A 12,528-nucleotide genomic window follows, 5' to 3' on the forward strand; every position below is an offset into this window, starting at 1 on the left:
AGACTCAGCATGGGGTCAGCAGGGCGGCCTTCAATGGGTCCTGCCCTCCTATTCTCATTCCCCCCCACCTTGAGAATGTTCTGGGCCCAAGGCCCCTCTCCAGGTGTGGGAGGCCCTGGGGCTGCTGTCTGGTAGCTCCCCCTTCCAGGACCGTGTGTCCCCCACCCAGCGTTCATTCACGGGCACCTGCCATGTGCCAGGCTCTGTGTTGGGGGCATTGCAGGGAGCACAGCCCAGGGGGCTGAGGGGCCAGACACAAGGCAGTGACTGAGGGCGGAGGGCAGAGTGGACAGGGATGGTGGGCTGTAGGACCCGCCTGCAGGGTCGGCAATGGGAGGGGGCGGGCGGGAAGCATGCAGGGTCCAGAGAGCGGGCCACGCCCCCAGGAGGTACGTCTCACGCGGGGACTTGGCTGTGGTCCCGGAGACAGCGGGCAGACACAGGGAGGCAAGGTCGGCGTGGGTTTTGTGGGAAGCTGGCCCCTCAGCAGCCCCTGCCGCCCCCGCAGGCCATGAACGTGCTGTGCGAGCTGCACTTCGCCCATGAGTTCAAGCAGGCCATGCGGGAGGCCTTTCCCGAGCTCCTCCTGGCCTTCCTCTCCCAGACGCACTACCTCCTGGAGATGAACCTGTCCAAGGAGCCCCAACCCGGCAAGGAGGCCCACGAGACAGCCCTGTTCGACCCCCAGAGGTAAGGCCTGGGCCCCAGAGAGGCGGTGCATGGGCTTCCCAGGGCTGAGGGACAGAGCTCCACAGCCGGGCAGCTTAGAGCCGCAGGCGGGTATTCTCGCACGGTGCCAGAGGCTGGCACTCCGGATCCAAGGCTGGCAGAGCCGCGCTCCTCCAAAACCTGCAGGGGAGGCTCCTCCCCGTCTCCTGGGTGCTCCTGGCTTGTAGACGTCCCCCTCCCGTTTCAGCCTCCAGCTTCACCATGTGTCTCTGTGTCTATTGCTCTCTTCTTATGAGGACGTCAGTCCTGGTGAACTCAGGCCATCCTACTGACCTCATTGTAACTTGATTCCATCTGCAAAGACCCAAATGAGTGTCAGGACTTGGATGGTTTCTGGGGACACAGTTGGATCCCCAATAGACATGATTCCAAACACAGCTGCCTCCAGCAGTCAGCATGGAGGGCAGGTGGGCATCCTGCTTCCTTGGACTGCAGGTGCCTGGCAGCCTAGACGCCCGGGTACAGCTGACCCATGGGGACTCCAGGGGCCCACACGGCACAGCGTATCTTACCCAAATATGGTCCCTGCGGGGATTCTGAGAGATGAGTGTTGCCTTCCCCTTTGACGGATGAGGAAACTGAGGCTCAGAGAGGGCCAGAGGCTTCCCCCGAGCCACACAGAGTGTCTGTGCGCTGCTGACCGAGAGCCCATAGAATGGCAGGGGTGTCTGCCCAGCGATCACTTGGCCCTGCAGGCAGATGCCCACAAGGTCCTGTTGCACAGAGTGCTCAACCCCGACGCCTTATGCCTCTGATGTCATGGACAGTCATCGGCCTCCCCCAAGTGCGCACCCTTGGCCGGCGTGGACAGGACTCGTGTGGGAGGGTCCGCGCCCCACCCCTCACTCGGGTGGTGGCACTGGCTGGCCGCCTGGCCTTCCCCTGCACTAGGGCGCATCTTGAGAAATCCATTAAGCGAGTCTTTAAAAGCCGCTGGGGCCGACTCTATTCATTTGTTTGTATTACGATGTGCTTCACACAATTTGACAGTTTGAACAGCTCTCCCCAAGGCATATCACTGAAAAAAAAGTCACTTCTCTCATATTGCTTCTGAATTCGAATGTGCATAAAGTTCTTTTTTATTCAAATCAACCATGCAAAATGCATGAATCTTCCCTAATAAGCTAATAAAACATTCTCCTCCCCAAAATAGGAGGGTTAGGAGAAAGCTCTGATGAACCGCCTCCATCCATCAGCTTCCCTCCCCTGCCCCCATGGGGCCAGCCTCCACCTGTTCCTCCCCTGCCCCCCCTTGCTGCCCACCACCCCAAGTCAGACCAGGCCTCACCTGTGCTTAGGATCCTCCCTTCCTCTTCCCCTTCTTTCAACTCCGAGAAGGGCCGAATCCTTCCAGCGGTCCAGTGGCCCTGCATCTAGCTCCCCATCACCTCCAGAGCCTCCTTTCTGCCACACACCCTCACCCTCCACATGCACCCTCTGCTCCAGCCTCAGTGTCTTCCTGCCATTCCTCGGACCCCACGCTCCTGCCTCAGGGCCTTTGCACTTGCTGCACCCTCTTCCTGGGACGTTCTTCCCGACAGCCTCACCTCCATGGCTCCCAGCCGCCTTCTGTGCAAGAGCAGTCCTGCTTTCACACTGTTACGTTCTCCCATCTACAGCTGTCATCCGTGCCCCGTACGATGGAGGCTCTGGGGAGCAGGGACGTCTGTCTCATGCAGGGCTCTCCCCCAGACAGCAAGGGTGTCTGTCATCTCACTGTGGGGCCGGGGGCCTTCTGCTCAGACCCAGCTGTACCAAGATGCTCCAGCAGCGTCAGCCCTCCCCCTCCACCTCTCGAGTCTTGGCTTCTCTCTGGGCAGATTCTCCCAAAGAGAAGGGTGGGGGCCCAGCAACCACAGAACAGACTGGCACCCTGGGCTCATTCCCTCGGCTTTGATGGGCCCAGTGTAGCTCACACACTCACCCCTGAACCAATCGCCTTGGCCACGGGGGCAGGTGGGACTCCTACTAAGCAGGTCTGGGGTCACACCCTCCCTGGAGCTAGGAGGGGACCTGGGCTCCCTTCCCCAGAGGACAGCTGCAATACTGGTACCATCCCCAGGGGCCCGAGAGTGGGGCAGGCCAATCAGCAGTGATGCTGGCCAGCCGTCAAGGACGGTGAGGAGGTCTGCAGCCACTCCCAGGTCTCAGAGGGCAGCCCTGCCCAGGCGGAGCACTGCAGTCCCAAGTCTGATGCCTGGAGGAGGCAATGGTACCGTTGAGGGAGCCGGGTGCCGAGGAAGAATCTGGGTGCAGCTGTTGAGAGACCCACTGTCCTGTGGTTGCCCCCAAGAGTGTCGGGGGGAGAGGTTGCAGCCATACCTGTGACAGCCATGCAAGACTCAAGGCAGAGTCAGGCTAGTCCTGGGCCTCTGAGGTTCCTGGCATCCTGCTGAGCTGGGCTGGCCCCTGGGACCAACAAGTGAGGGTTTGGTTCCACTTCCTGCCAGGGCACAAGCACCCATTCCAGCTCTGACTGTGGGGCCCTCCCCTTCCTGTGCATCTCTGATGAACAGAACCCCTTTCTTGTAGAGACGTTTCCTGCTTTGGTCAGTTCTCAGCCAGCTCCTTCTCAAGTTGATGTCCATCCTGCCCTACGAAGGACTTCTCATTCCTCTTGTTTCATCCATTATGGGCTGAGTCTCTTTAACTCTAATGGAGCATCTCATTTCTCCTCATTCCAAAGACGTGCCCATCGACCACTTAGAGGCATAAGCCAACACATTTCCCTTTTTGCCCTGGCTGCCAGGAAGCTCGTAAATGAAGTTCAGTTCAGTTGCTCAGATGTGTCTGACCCTTTGCAACCCCATGGACTGCTGCAGGCCAGGCTTCCCCGTCCATCACCAACTCCCAGAGCTTGCTCAAACTCACATCCATCAAGTCGGTGATGCCATCCAACCATCTCATCCTCTGTCGTCCCCTTCTCCTCCTGCCCTCAATCTTTCCCAGCATCAGGGTCTTTTCCAATGAGTTGGTTCTTCACATCAGGGGGCCAAAGTACTGGAGCTTCAGCTTCAGCATCAGGCCTTCCAGCGAATATTCAGGACTGAATGTCTTTAGGACTGACTGGCTGGGGCCCTGCTGAGAGTCTGTAAAGTTATTGTTGAGCAATCTCTCACTGTGGCACAGGGTGCTTCCTTCTCTGTCTTACTTCCTGATTAGTCTTCTTTTCAACTTAAAGCTTTAATTTAAAGCTCTTTTATTTAAACTGTATTCGCGATCCTAGGTTTTGGCAGTTGGCAAGTAAAAATCAGCAATGAATAATGACATGCTGTGTGCCACCTGGATCTGAGATCTAAGATCGCCTCCTAACCCTGCTGTGAGCGCTCCGAGCTGGTCGCTCCGTCTCACGGCCTTGGTTTCTTCTTCTGTGGGAGGGGCTGGGCCCTCCCTAGGTGTTGGGAGGGTCAGGAGCAGCAGAGGACTGGGCAGCCTCTATGCTAGGGCGACCCTGGGCGAGCGGCCGACACTCTGGGCCTCAGTTGAGGGTTGGAAGTCAGGACCCCAGCCCACGCATCTTCTCCTGGATTTGTCCAGTTGGGGTGCCGTGGTCTCGGGCCCCGGGGGCCCCCTGATTCCTCAGACTCACGGTGAGTTGTGACGTCACAGGGAGTGAGCCGGGATCCCTGAGCAGGGAGGGATGGATGGGGAGGTGCTGTGCCCCAGCCTGGAGTCCCCACAGTCCTGCTCGGACCGGCCTCCTTCCCTGCCCTCAGCCTTGGCTGCCCTCCCGCTCTGAGGTCGAAAAGAGGAAAGGATTAACAGACCGTGGATCATTCGGTCGATACTTGCTAAGTGTAGTGGGGGCCCCACTCGTACTAATGGATACAGACGGTGCGTGCCCTGCCCCTGACCGTGCTGTCAGCGGACAGGCACCCATGCGCTCGGGAGCTCAACCCCGTGGAAATGCAGACAGGGTCCGGGGACGGCCCGGTGACCTTGCCTGGAGAGGGCCCTGAGGAGAGGCAGAGCCTCGCGGGGAAGACACGGGGGTGCCCCTGCATGTGGGTCCCTGAGGACCGACTCTGAGCACAGACCTGAAAGACGGTTAGAGGTCACCGTGTGGGGAAGGAAGAGCACACAGCCTTCCAGGCAGGGGGACCCCAAAGCAGAAGGGACAGGAAGGAGGGGACCCTGAAGCGGGGGGAGCCACGGGGGCTCCACATCGAGGGAGTGACAGGACCTGGTCGGCACTGGAGAGACGTAGAAGCATGAGGAGACCCACACTGCCTCCGGAGGCTCGCGTCCGGCTGGGGGGCTCCAGGTGGAGAAGAAAGTTCCCGCCCCAGTCCCTCACCGGCCTGGGGATGCATCCCAGGGCGCTGACGCACAGGAAGCCCCAGCTCCAGGCGGACCCCGCGGGCTCCCCACCTCCGCACCCTGCCCTCCAGCCCCACCTCATCTTCAGGGCCCTCTGCCCCCGGCCCCCCTGGGGCTGAAGGAGGAACAGAGGGGAGTCCTGCACGGCTGGCCTTGGACCCCAGGGGCTCTGCTCTCTGTCGGTCATGGGGCTGCGTGGGTTTCAGGTGACACAGCTCCTGGTGCAAGGCCAGGGGTCCTGGGCTGGGGGTCATGGTCTTTAGGGCCCCACGAGGGAGGACATTCACCCCAAGAATCAGCAAGGGAGCCCCAAGGACGCCCCACCAGCCGGATGCCCTGGTACAGCTGTGGGGACACAGTGACCCCACGGTGCCGTGGGACCAGAAGATTCCAAGAGTCCTCACAGAGCAGACAAAATACCACCGTGCCCAGAGCCCCGTTCTCCCAAAGCCGTCGTCACTCCGGCTGAGACCAGTGACCCAGAAAATGCAGCCTCTTCTTGGTGGCACGGCTTGAGGCGAGAGAACAGGCCCGCTGACATTTGTGCTGGCGCCACCGGGGACTCACGGAGTGGCATTTCATCCCTTCACGTCGGGTTTTGCAAATCTGATCAGAGTGGCGCCTGGTCAGAGCTGACAGCCTCACTCCAGGGGCCGCTCACAGGTCCATGGGAAGCCACCAGGTGCAGGGTGGCTGGGCAGGGAGACAGACCACAGAGCTATTCCGGGGCCCTTGACCCTGTGGGGCCTGGGGCAGCCCTGGGCCTGTGGCTCGAGAGCACTGTGCAGGCATGGAGCCCGGAGCCTGGCTGGACTCTGCTTCTGCGGGCCCTGGCAGGGCTGTGTGAGCAGGACAGGGCCCCGGGCAGCACAGTCCCTGACCTGCATGCGGTCCCACCCTGCTGCAGTCCGGCGCACTGTCTTGAGCCCATGCAAACACGCCGCCAGCAGAAGCCAGTTTCCCGCATCTTCAGGGTCCCGGCACTCTCTGGGCTCCCGTAATCCCACACCCCCAGCTGCCCTCCCACCCCGTCCACTCCCCCTGCATTCTCAGCCCCACATTCAAATACCACAGTCTGTCAAGGCTCAGTCAGACCCCCTCCACCCTGCAACTTGGGGAACCACGGGTCCCCCGATATCTCTACTTCTCTCTCCAGCCCTGTCCTCTCAGCCTCAGCCCTGAAAAGCCAGCTGCAGGCATCTCCCACTGGCCACGCGCCTAGCCTATCTGGAGCTTCCCCCTGGAACCACCCCCCTCCCAGGACAGCCCCTGCCCATTCTACACCCCAACATTTCTGCTGAAGGAGGGCAGGAGCGAGCTGTCCCAGAGAGGCTTGGTGCTGCCAGGCCCGGAGCAGAGACGGAAGCCAGGAGGCACCTTTCCACCCAGGGCAGGTGGGCACTCTCCCCGAGGCCGAGGCTGCCTAGTGACCCCTCTGCTCCCCCGCAGCACGACGCTGAAGGCACTGAAGAGCCTGCTGTTCACCACCAGGCACTGGCGGGACTTCGCCCACATGGAGCTGCAGGGCGCCTGGGACCTCTTTGCCACCATCCACACCTACCCACAGGGCGTGGGCCTCCTCGCCAGGTAGGGGAGGGGCGGGGCCAGGGAAAGGGGCCCGTCCTGGGTCATCCCTGCCCAGGAGGCTGGGCTACAGACTGCAGAGGCCCCCAGGACCTGCCGTGAGCACAGCCCCAAGGACTCACGCGTGTACACACAGGGCACAGGGGCATGGATGACGCGGGCTCACTGGCACACCCTGGGGGCCTAGAATGCAGACCTCTTGCCCAACACCTGGCCCCCGCCTTGGCCATGGGCTCCTAGGGGACCGGAGCAGGTCCGCTCCCCTGTCCACCCCACGCTTGGCCCATGCCTGGCAGCCAATGGGTGGCCAGTGGGTGCAGAGGGAGCAGGAAAAGGTCAGACAGAGGCGTGCCCAGTCCGCTCAGCAGCACTTCTGGCCGCCGGGCCCCCAGGTTGGGTGGTGGCGGGAGGGTGGACATGGGCTGTGCCCACGAGCCCGGCCCGCCCTTCCCCCTGTGCCCAGGGCCATGGTGCAGAACCACTGCGGGCAGATGAAGGCGCTGACCTTCCATCTGCTGCCCAACCTACAGAGCCCGGAGGAGTGGGAGAGGAAGGCGGCCATCATCATCTTCACGGAGGTGGGGGCCTGGGGGCCCCTCAGGGACAGCCTGCACCCCGTCTCCAGCTGAACCCACCAGGACCTCCCTTGACCAACAGATTCCGCACACCCCACCTTCCCACTCCCAGCTCCTCGGGGCCCACGGTCAGGGGCTCCTGGTTTAGGCCCCTCTCCACCTGCATCCTGGGGGACTGTCTTTCTACTCCCCCAGCCCTGATGTCTTGGGGTCCCGCCCCTGGAACAGTGAAGCTGAAAGGGAAATGGCTGGAACCAGACAGGCACTGGGTGTACCAGGCCCTGGGGCTGAGAGCTGGGCCGTGGCCGGACAGGGCGGGGGCCTTTGTCTTTTCCGTAATGGACACAGCCTGGTGCGACTCCACACGCCACCCCTGTAGTGACATCTGGCTCTTCCTCCATGGGGCTGAGTCTCCAGGTACCCCATGAGTCAGGCTGTATTGAGTATGTTGGTCCCAGCTTTGCTGTGTGACCTCAGCAAGGCCCTTTCCCCCTCTGGGCCCATTTCCCTAGCTATGCACTGAAGGATTGAAGCAGCTTGGCATTGGGTTTCAAACACTCATTAACCAAGATACCCAGAGAGGGGCAGGTCAGCCACGCTCCCCGAGCCCCAGCCCTGGTCCTAGAGCCTGGCTGCCACAGACGCAGACCCCCTACGAGAGGCTGCCAGGCCTGACCCGCCTGCCCGGGCGTCCAGTTCCTCTACAGCCCCATCCTGCTGGAGGTACTCCCCAAAGAGGTCACCCTGTCCGTGCTGGTGCGAAGCCTCAGGGACCCCAGCCCCGAGATCCGCGTGCTGAGCCTACAGGGCCTAGGGAACATTCTTTTCCACCCGAAAAAGGTAAGTGGGTGCGGGGAGCGGTGACAGACGCCCTGCAGAGCAGCTGGGCACACGGGACCTTTGTGTCGTTCCCGTTAGAAATCTGCTCTGCTGGTCCAGTCCACGGTCGGACCTCCGTCCCAGCACCCAGGTGATGCTCAGAGAGTGTTTGTTGCTGTTAAGTGACTCACAGGCTGAAAATAAATCTAATATTGTAGAACCAAACAGAGTTTAGGAACCCAATGAAGTTGCCGAAAACTTGTTTGAAAGGTGCAAAACCAGCCTAGCTTGCACGAGGAGTCCCTGATCAGGTGTGTGACAGTAGGAACTGTTCATTTGCTGGCATGTCACTTCCTGACAGCTCATCCAGAGAGTTCACACTGCACCCGAGAGGAGCAGAAAGAACTGGCGGAAAATGAACTTAGCTTTTCCTTTCTAAAGTAATGTCAGACTGGGAAATGGTCATTGCCAGTTAGAAGGTCTGGGGTCACCACTGGTGCACCCACCTCCCTGCACGTGAGATGCCAGTGACTTCAGCGGTGCCCACTCAACCAAATTTGTCGTCTGGCCTCCAAGACCCCTCTGACCCCTGGGGAAGCCAGGAATGGGGGCAAAGGCAGGGTAGGGCATAGGAAGGGAAAGTTGGTCTCCAGGACTTGGAGGGGAGCCCTCTGGCCAGAAAGGGGTCCGACAGGAAGGACCTGGAGGCCATTGACATGGGTTAGTGCTCCCCTAACCCCAGGAGGACCCCAGGATCTCAGAGAGGGGAAGCCTGTCCCGTCTGTCCACAACTCCCGGGGGACAGACCAGGGCTAGGAGCACATCTCCCCGGACGGCAGAGCCAGGGTGAGATGGAGCAGGGTGGGTACAGTGCGGGTGCCCAGGCCTGGATGGGGGTCTGGGAAGGGGTCGCAGAGGGAGCCAGCCCCGGCACGCGTGGCCCACCACCCCCCGCCCCCCCGCAGGCAAGCCTGCTCCGCAGACAGCTGCCGCCCTTCCTCAAGGGCTTCTTCCAGAACAGCGGGCCGGTGCTGGAGTGCCTCATGGGCACCGTGTCGGACGTGCTGCACCGCCTGGGCGCACACAGCACGAAGGCCCAGGGCCTCAGCATCGCCACCAATGCCCGCTCCTTCTTCGATGACGTGAGTGCGCCCGGGAGGGGCGGGCACCCCATCTCGCGCCCCTGCGGTGCCTCCCCACGCTCCCTTCCTCGAAAGCCGCTATCCCACTGGGGCAGGGAGGCGGAGGGGCAGGGCAACTCCCCGGGTGTGGCGTGCATGGCACAGGTGGGCCTGCCGCTGGCACTCGCCCTGCACCTTCAGCTGAACGCCACACCTTCATCTCAGCCCCACGTCCTCACCCTCCTGACTCATCAGCCCCTGTGGATGACAGATTCTCCTTCAGGGCAAGTCAGAGGGATAAGCCCGCCCTCCCAAGTCAGCATCCGTGACACGTGGGTTGTCAGGATGCGACCATAGGCATGAGAGAGGAATGAGTGTAGGTCCCTGAGGACGGCCTGTGACCCTCCCCAGGAGCCGGCAGAGGTGGGAAGCACAGCCCTGCCCCGAGAGATGTCTGAGGGGGCAGGCGCAGCCCTGCCCCGAGAGATGTCTGAGGGGGGAGGCTGAGGTCTGTCCCCGGAGCCTGTAGTCCTGATGAAGGGGTCCTGCTGAGGGACTGGGCCCCACGTCCCGCCGGAGTGAAGGGTCCCAAGGTGGGTCCGCTGGGCTCTGAGCCTCTGCCTTGCAGGAGCGGGACGGGGTCCGGGCAGCAGCCATAGCACTGTTCGGGGACCTGGTGGCGTCGGTGACGGGCCAGCGGCTGGGCGGCCTGCGAACCCAAGTGCTCCAGACCATGGTGCCCCTGCTCCTGCACCTGGAGGACCGCTGCCCCGCCGTCGCCACGGTCAGTGCCCGGCGCCGGGCCCTCGCCTTGGCAGGGCTGGGGACCCACGGCGGGCAGGGCCTGCCTGAGAGCCTGGGACACGCCCTGGGCCGGAGGGTCTGGCCCCCTCGCTGGTCTTCCTGCTCCTCCCCGTGTGCTCACATGCGCACTCACACACGTGCTCACATGTGGCCGTGTGTCTGTGCTCAGGACACCGTCCGTCCTGCCCACTGCTGTGTCTCAAGCGCCGGGCATGTCCTCGGGCGCAGGTGGTTCATTGAACTTGAAATATGGGCTGAGCCCTATGTGTGCCAGCCGGTGCCCTGCACCAGGCCATTAAGAAATGCCCAGCCTTCCTGCAGCTCCCGGCCGCTGCGGGGATAAACAAGCAGCCAGTTTCCAAGCGGATGGGGACTGAACGCTACCTTCGGTCCAGCGGGGCCGTGGTGCTGGCCAGGGAGGCGGGTGGGCTCAGAGCGCAGCCTGAAGGCAGCGGGAAGGAGCCAGGGAGCCCAGGAGGGCCGCGCCCGCTGCAGCTTCCTCGGAGCCGCCGCCCAAGCCCGGCCCTCCCTGCCGTCCCCGCAGCAGGCCAAGTTCGCCTTCTACCGCTGCTCCGTGCTGCTCCAGTGGCGGCTGCAGCACACCGTCTTCTGCACGCTGGCCTGGGAGAAGGGCCTTAACACCCGCCACTTCCTCTGGAGCTGCCTGGTGAGGGCCCGCAGCGGGGAGGGGGTGGGCGGCTGGCCGCCGGGTTCCCGGGCCGGCTGGCTCTGGCCCCAGAGAGTGACAGAGACGTGCTCCCCAGATGAGCCACAGCCAGGAGGAGTTCGGCATCCACTTGGCGCAGGCCCTCAGCTACCTCCACAGCCGCCACCACCACATCAAGACCTGGGCGGCGCTCTTCATAGGTGAGCGGGGCTGGGGGCCGGGCTTAGGGACCCCCAGGCCTGCCCTGCCTGAGCACCCTGAGCCTCACCCTCGCCCATGTCTCCACTGCGGCTGGAACATGGGTTCCGCTGACACGCGAGGAGAGGGGCGAGTGAGGGCGTCTCAGGGGTTCAGTTCTTTGGGCCGGGCCCTTCTGTGTTCTGGCCGTGTCTTTCCAGCGGTCCCTCACACAGAACTCCTTCCCTAGGCCAGGGAGGGGGAGAGGGAGAGTGGGAAGGGGGAGAGGTTCGGGAGCCCCCTCCCACTGGCCGGCATGCTCGTCTGTCACGCAGGTTATACCATCTGCCGCCACCCCCAGGCCATGTCCCAGATGGTCAGTGACGTGGACACAGAGCTGCTGTTCCGCAGTAAGGGAACACTCTTGCTCCATCCACCCCCATCCGTGTCAGCAGGGAGCATGGGCCCCCAAACACAGCAGGCAGGGTGGGGAAGGGGAGCGCCCACGCCCGGAAGGCCAAGGAGGCAGGGTCTGGGTGCCCAACTGCCCCACCCCACGTGGGAAGGAGGACGCTCCTCCACCAGGGCTGTGGGCAGACAGGGCGTGGAGGGTACCTCTGATTCGTCCCTCCTTTCCTGGAGCTTTTGAGGATCTCAAAAAGAACCCCGAACCCAGCATCCGAGACTTCGCCAGCAGGCAGGCTTCCTTCCTGCAGAAGCTGGCAGCCAGACCGCGGTGACCTCCAGCTGTCGTCCCCCACCGCCCCCCTACCCCCTACCCCCTCCCCCGTGCCCACCGCACCGCGCAGCCCTGCCGTGTCCGCACAGAGCTTGGCTGCATGACATTTTTCCATTTGAAAGAAAGATCTAGATTCAACAAAGAAGCGTCACACCTCTGCGCTCCCTGCCCACCATCCCATGGGCCCCCCGGAGACACTGGCAGGCCAGGGGTTGGGCGCGGACGGTGTGTCCCCCAGAGACAAACTGTGTAGTCTGGGCAGGGACTCCCACTTGTGGCCACCAGGTGGCTTCCCGGTGACCAGAGCCAAGCCACGGCCCGCTGATGTCCTGGGTGCTGAGCGGGCACTCCCAAGGCCTCCATGGCCCTTGGGGCTCATGGCTGAGTGGAGTCGCTCACCATGGCACCCCCGCAGGCTTCCGTCTGTCTCCGGCTTAGAGCTCCGTAGTCACTGGGAGGCTGATGGTGGGGAAGAGGTCCCTTGGCTGGTATCCCTCTGCCCAGGGGACTCGAAGTCACCCTCCACCCCGTCTCTAGCCTCCTGAGCCCTGTCAGGGCTGGCAGCTGGGGTTGGCAGCAGAACCAGCCTGGCTCAGTCAGATCTTCCAGGTGGGCTTGGCCCACCCTGAATGACTGAGGCGAGGGTCTCAACACTCTGAGCCTCAGCTGTCCCATCGAGACCCCGTGGAAGGTTGAGTCCAGAAGAGGTCCCCGGACTCCGAGGGAGCCCCTGAAGACCCACCTGAGCTTCGGCGGGTCCTTCCCCTCCCAGCCTTGGTTTTTCCACTTGTGCAATGGGCAGGTGGGCTCTTCCCTCGCCTGAGAGAGCCTCCCTGCCGGAGTCCTCCCTAGGGCCTCCCCCAGGTGGCCGCTGTCCAGCAGGAGGTCCAGCTTACCCCCTGCCATTCCCCCCACGTGCCCTCCCAGGCCCTCCCCACTCGGCCCAGGCAGAGCTTCTATCCGGAGAACTCGCCCCACATCCCCTGCCTTGGG

The 12,528-nt window shown here is 62.7% G+C and overlaps 1 protein-coding gene across 1 annotated transcript in view; it reads left to right on the top strand.

Moving 5' to 3' along the window:
- Window positions 1-11,536, top strand: part of LOC148775254 (maestro heat-like repeat family member 5) — a 58,793-nt gene extending 47,257 nt beyond the window's left edge. Inside the window, exons 21-31 of the mRNA XM_088844821.1 lie at window positions 509-690; window positions 2,703-2,705; window positions 6,499-6,636; window positions 7,097-7,211; window positions 7,905-8,048; window positions 8,993-9,169; window positions 9,777-9,932; window positions 10,497-10,619; window positions 10,717-10,819; window positions 11,132-11,206; window positions 11,439-11,536. Of these exons, the coding sequence (XP_088700947.1) occupies window positions 509-690; window positions 2,703-2,705; window positions 6,499-6,636; window positions 7,097-7,211; window positions 7,905-8,048; window positions 8,993-9,169; window positions 9,777-9,932; window positions 10,497-10,619; window positions 10,717-10,819; window positions 11,132-11,206; window positions 11,439-11,536 (1,314 nt within the window). The remainder of the gene's footprint in view (window positions 1-508; window positions 691-2,702; window positions 2,706-6,498; window positions 6,637-7,096; window positions 7,212-7,904; window positions 8,049-8,992; window positions 9,170-9,776; window positions 9,933-10,496; window positions 10,620-10,716; window positions 10,820-11,131; window positions 11,207-11,438) is intronic.
- Window positions 11,537-12,528: the final 992 nt, after the last annotated feature.

This window comes from Moschus berezovskii, chromosome 16 (genome assembly GCF_049115385.1).
Source record: "Moschus berezovskii isolate FMDL1 chromosome 16, NW_MosBer_1.0, whole genome shotgun sequence".
NCBI classification, from domain to species: domain Eukaryota; kingdom Metazoa; phylum Chordata; class Mammalia; order Artiodactyla; family Moschidae; genus Moschus; species Moschus berezovskii.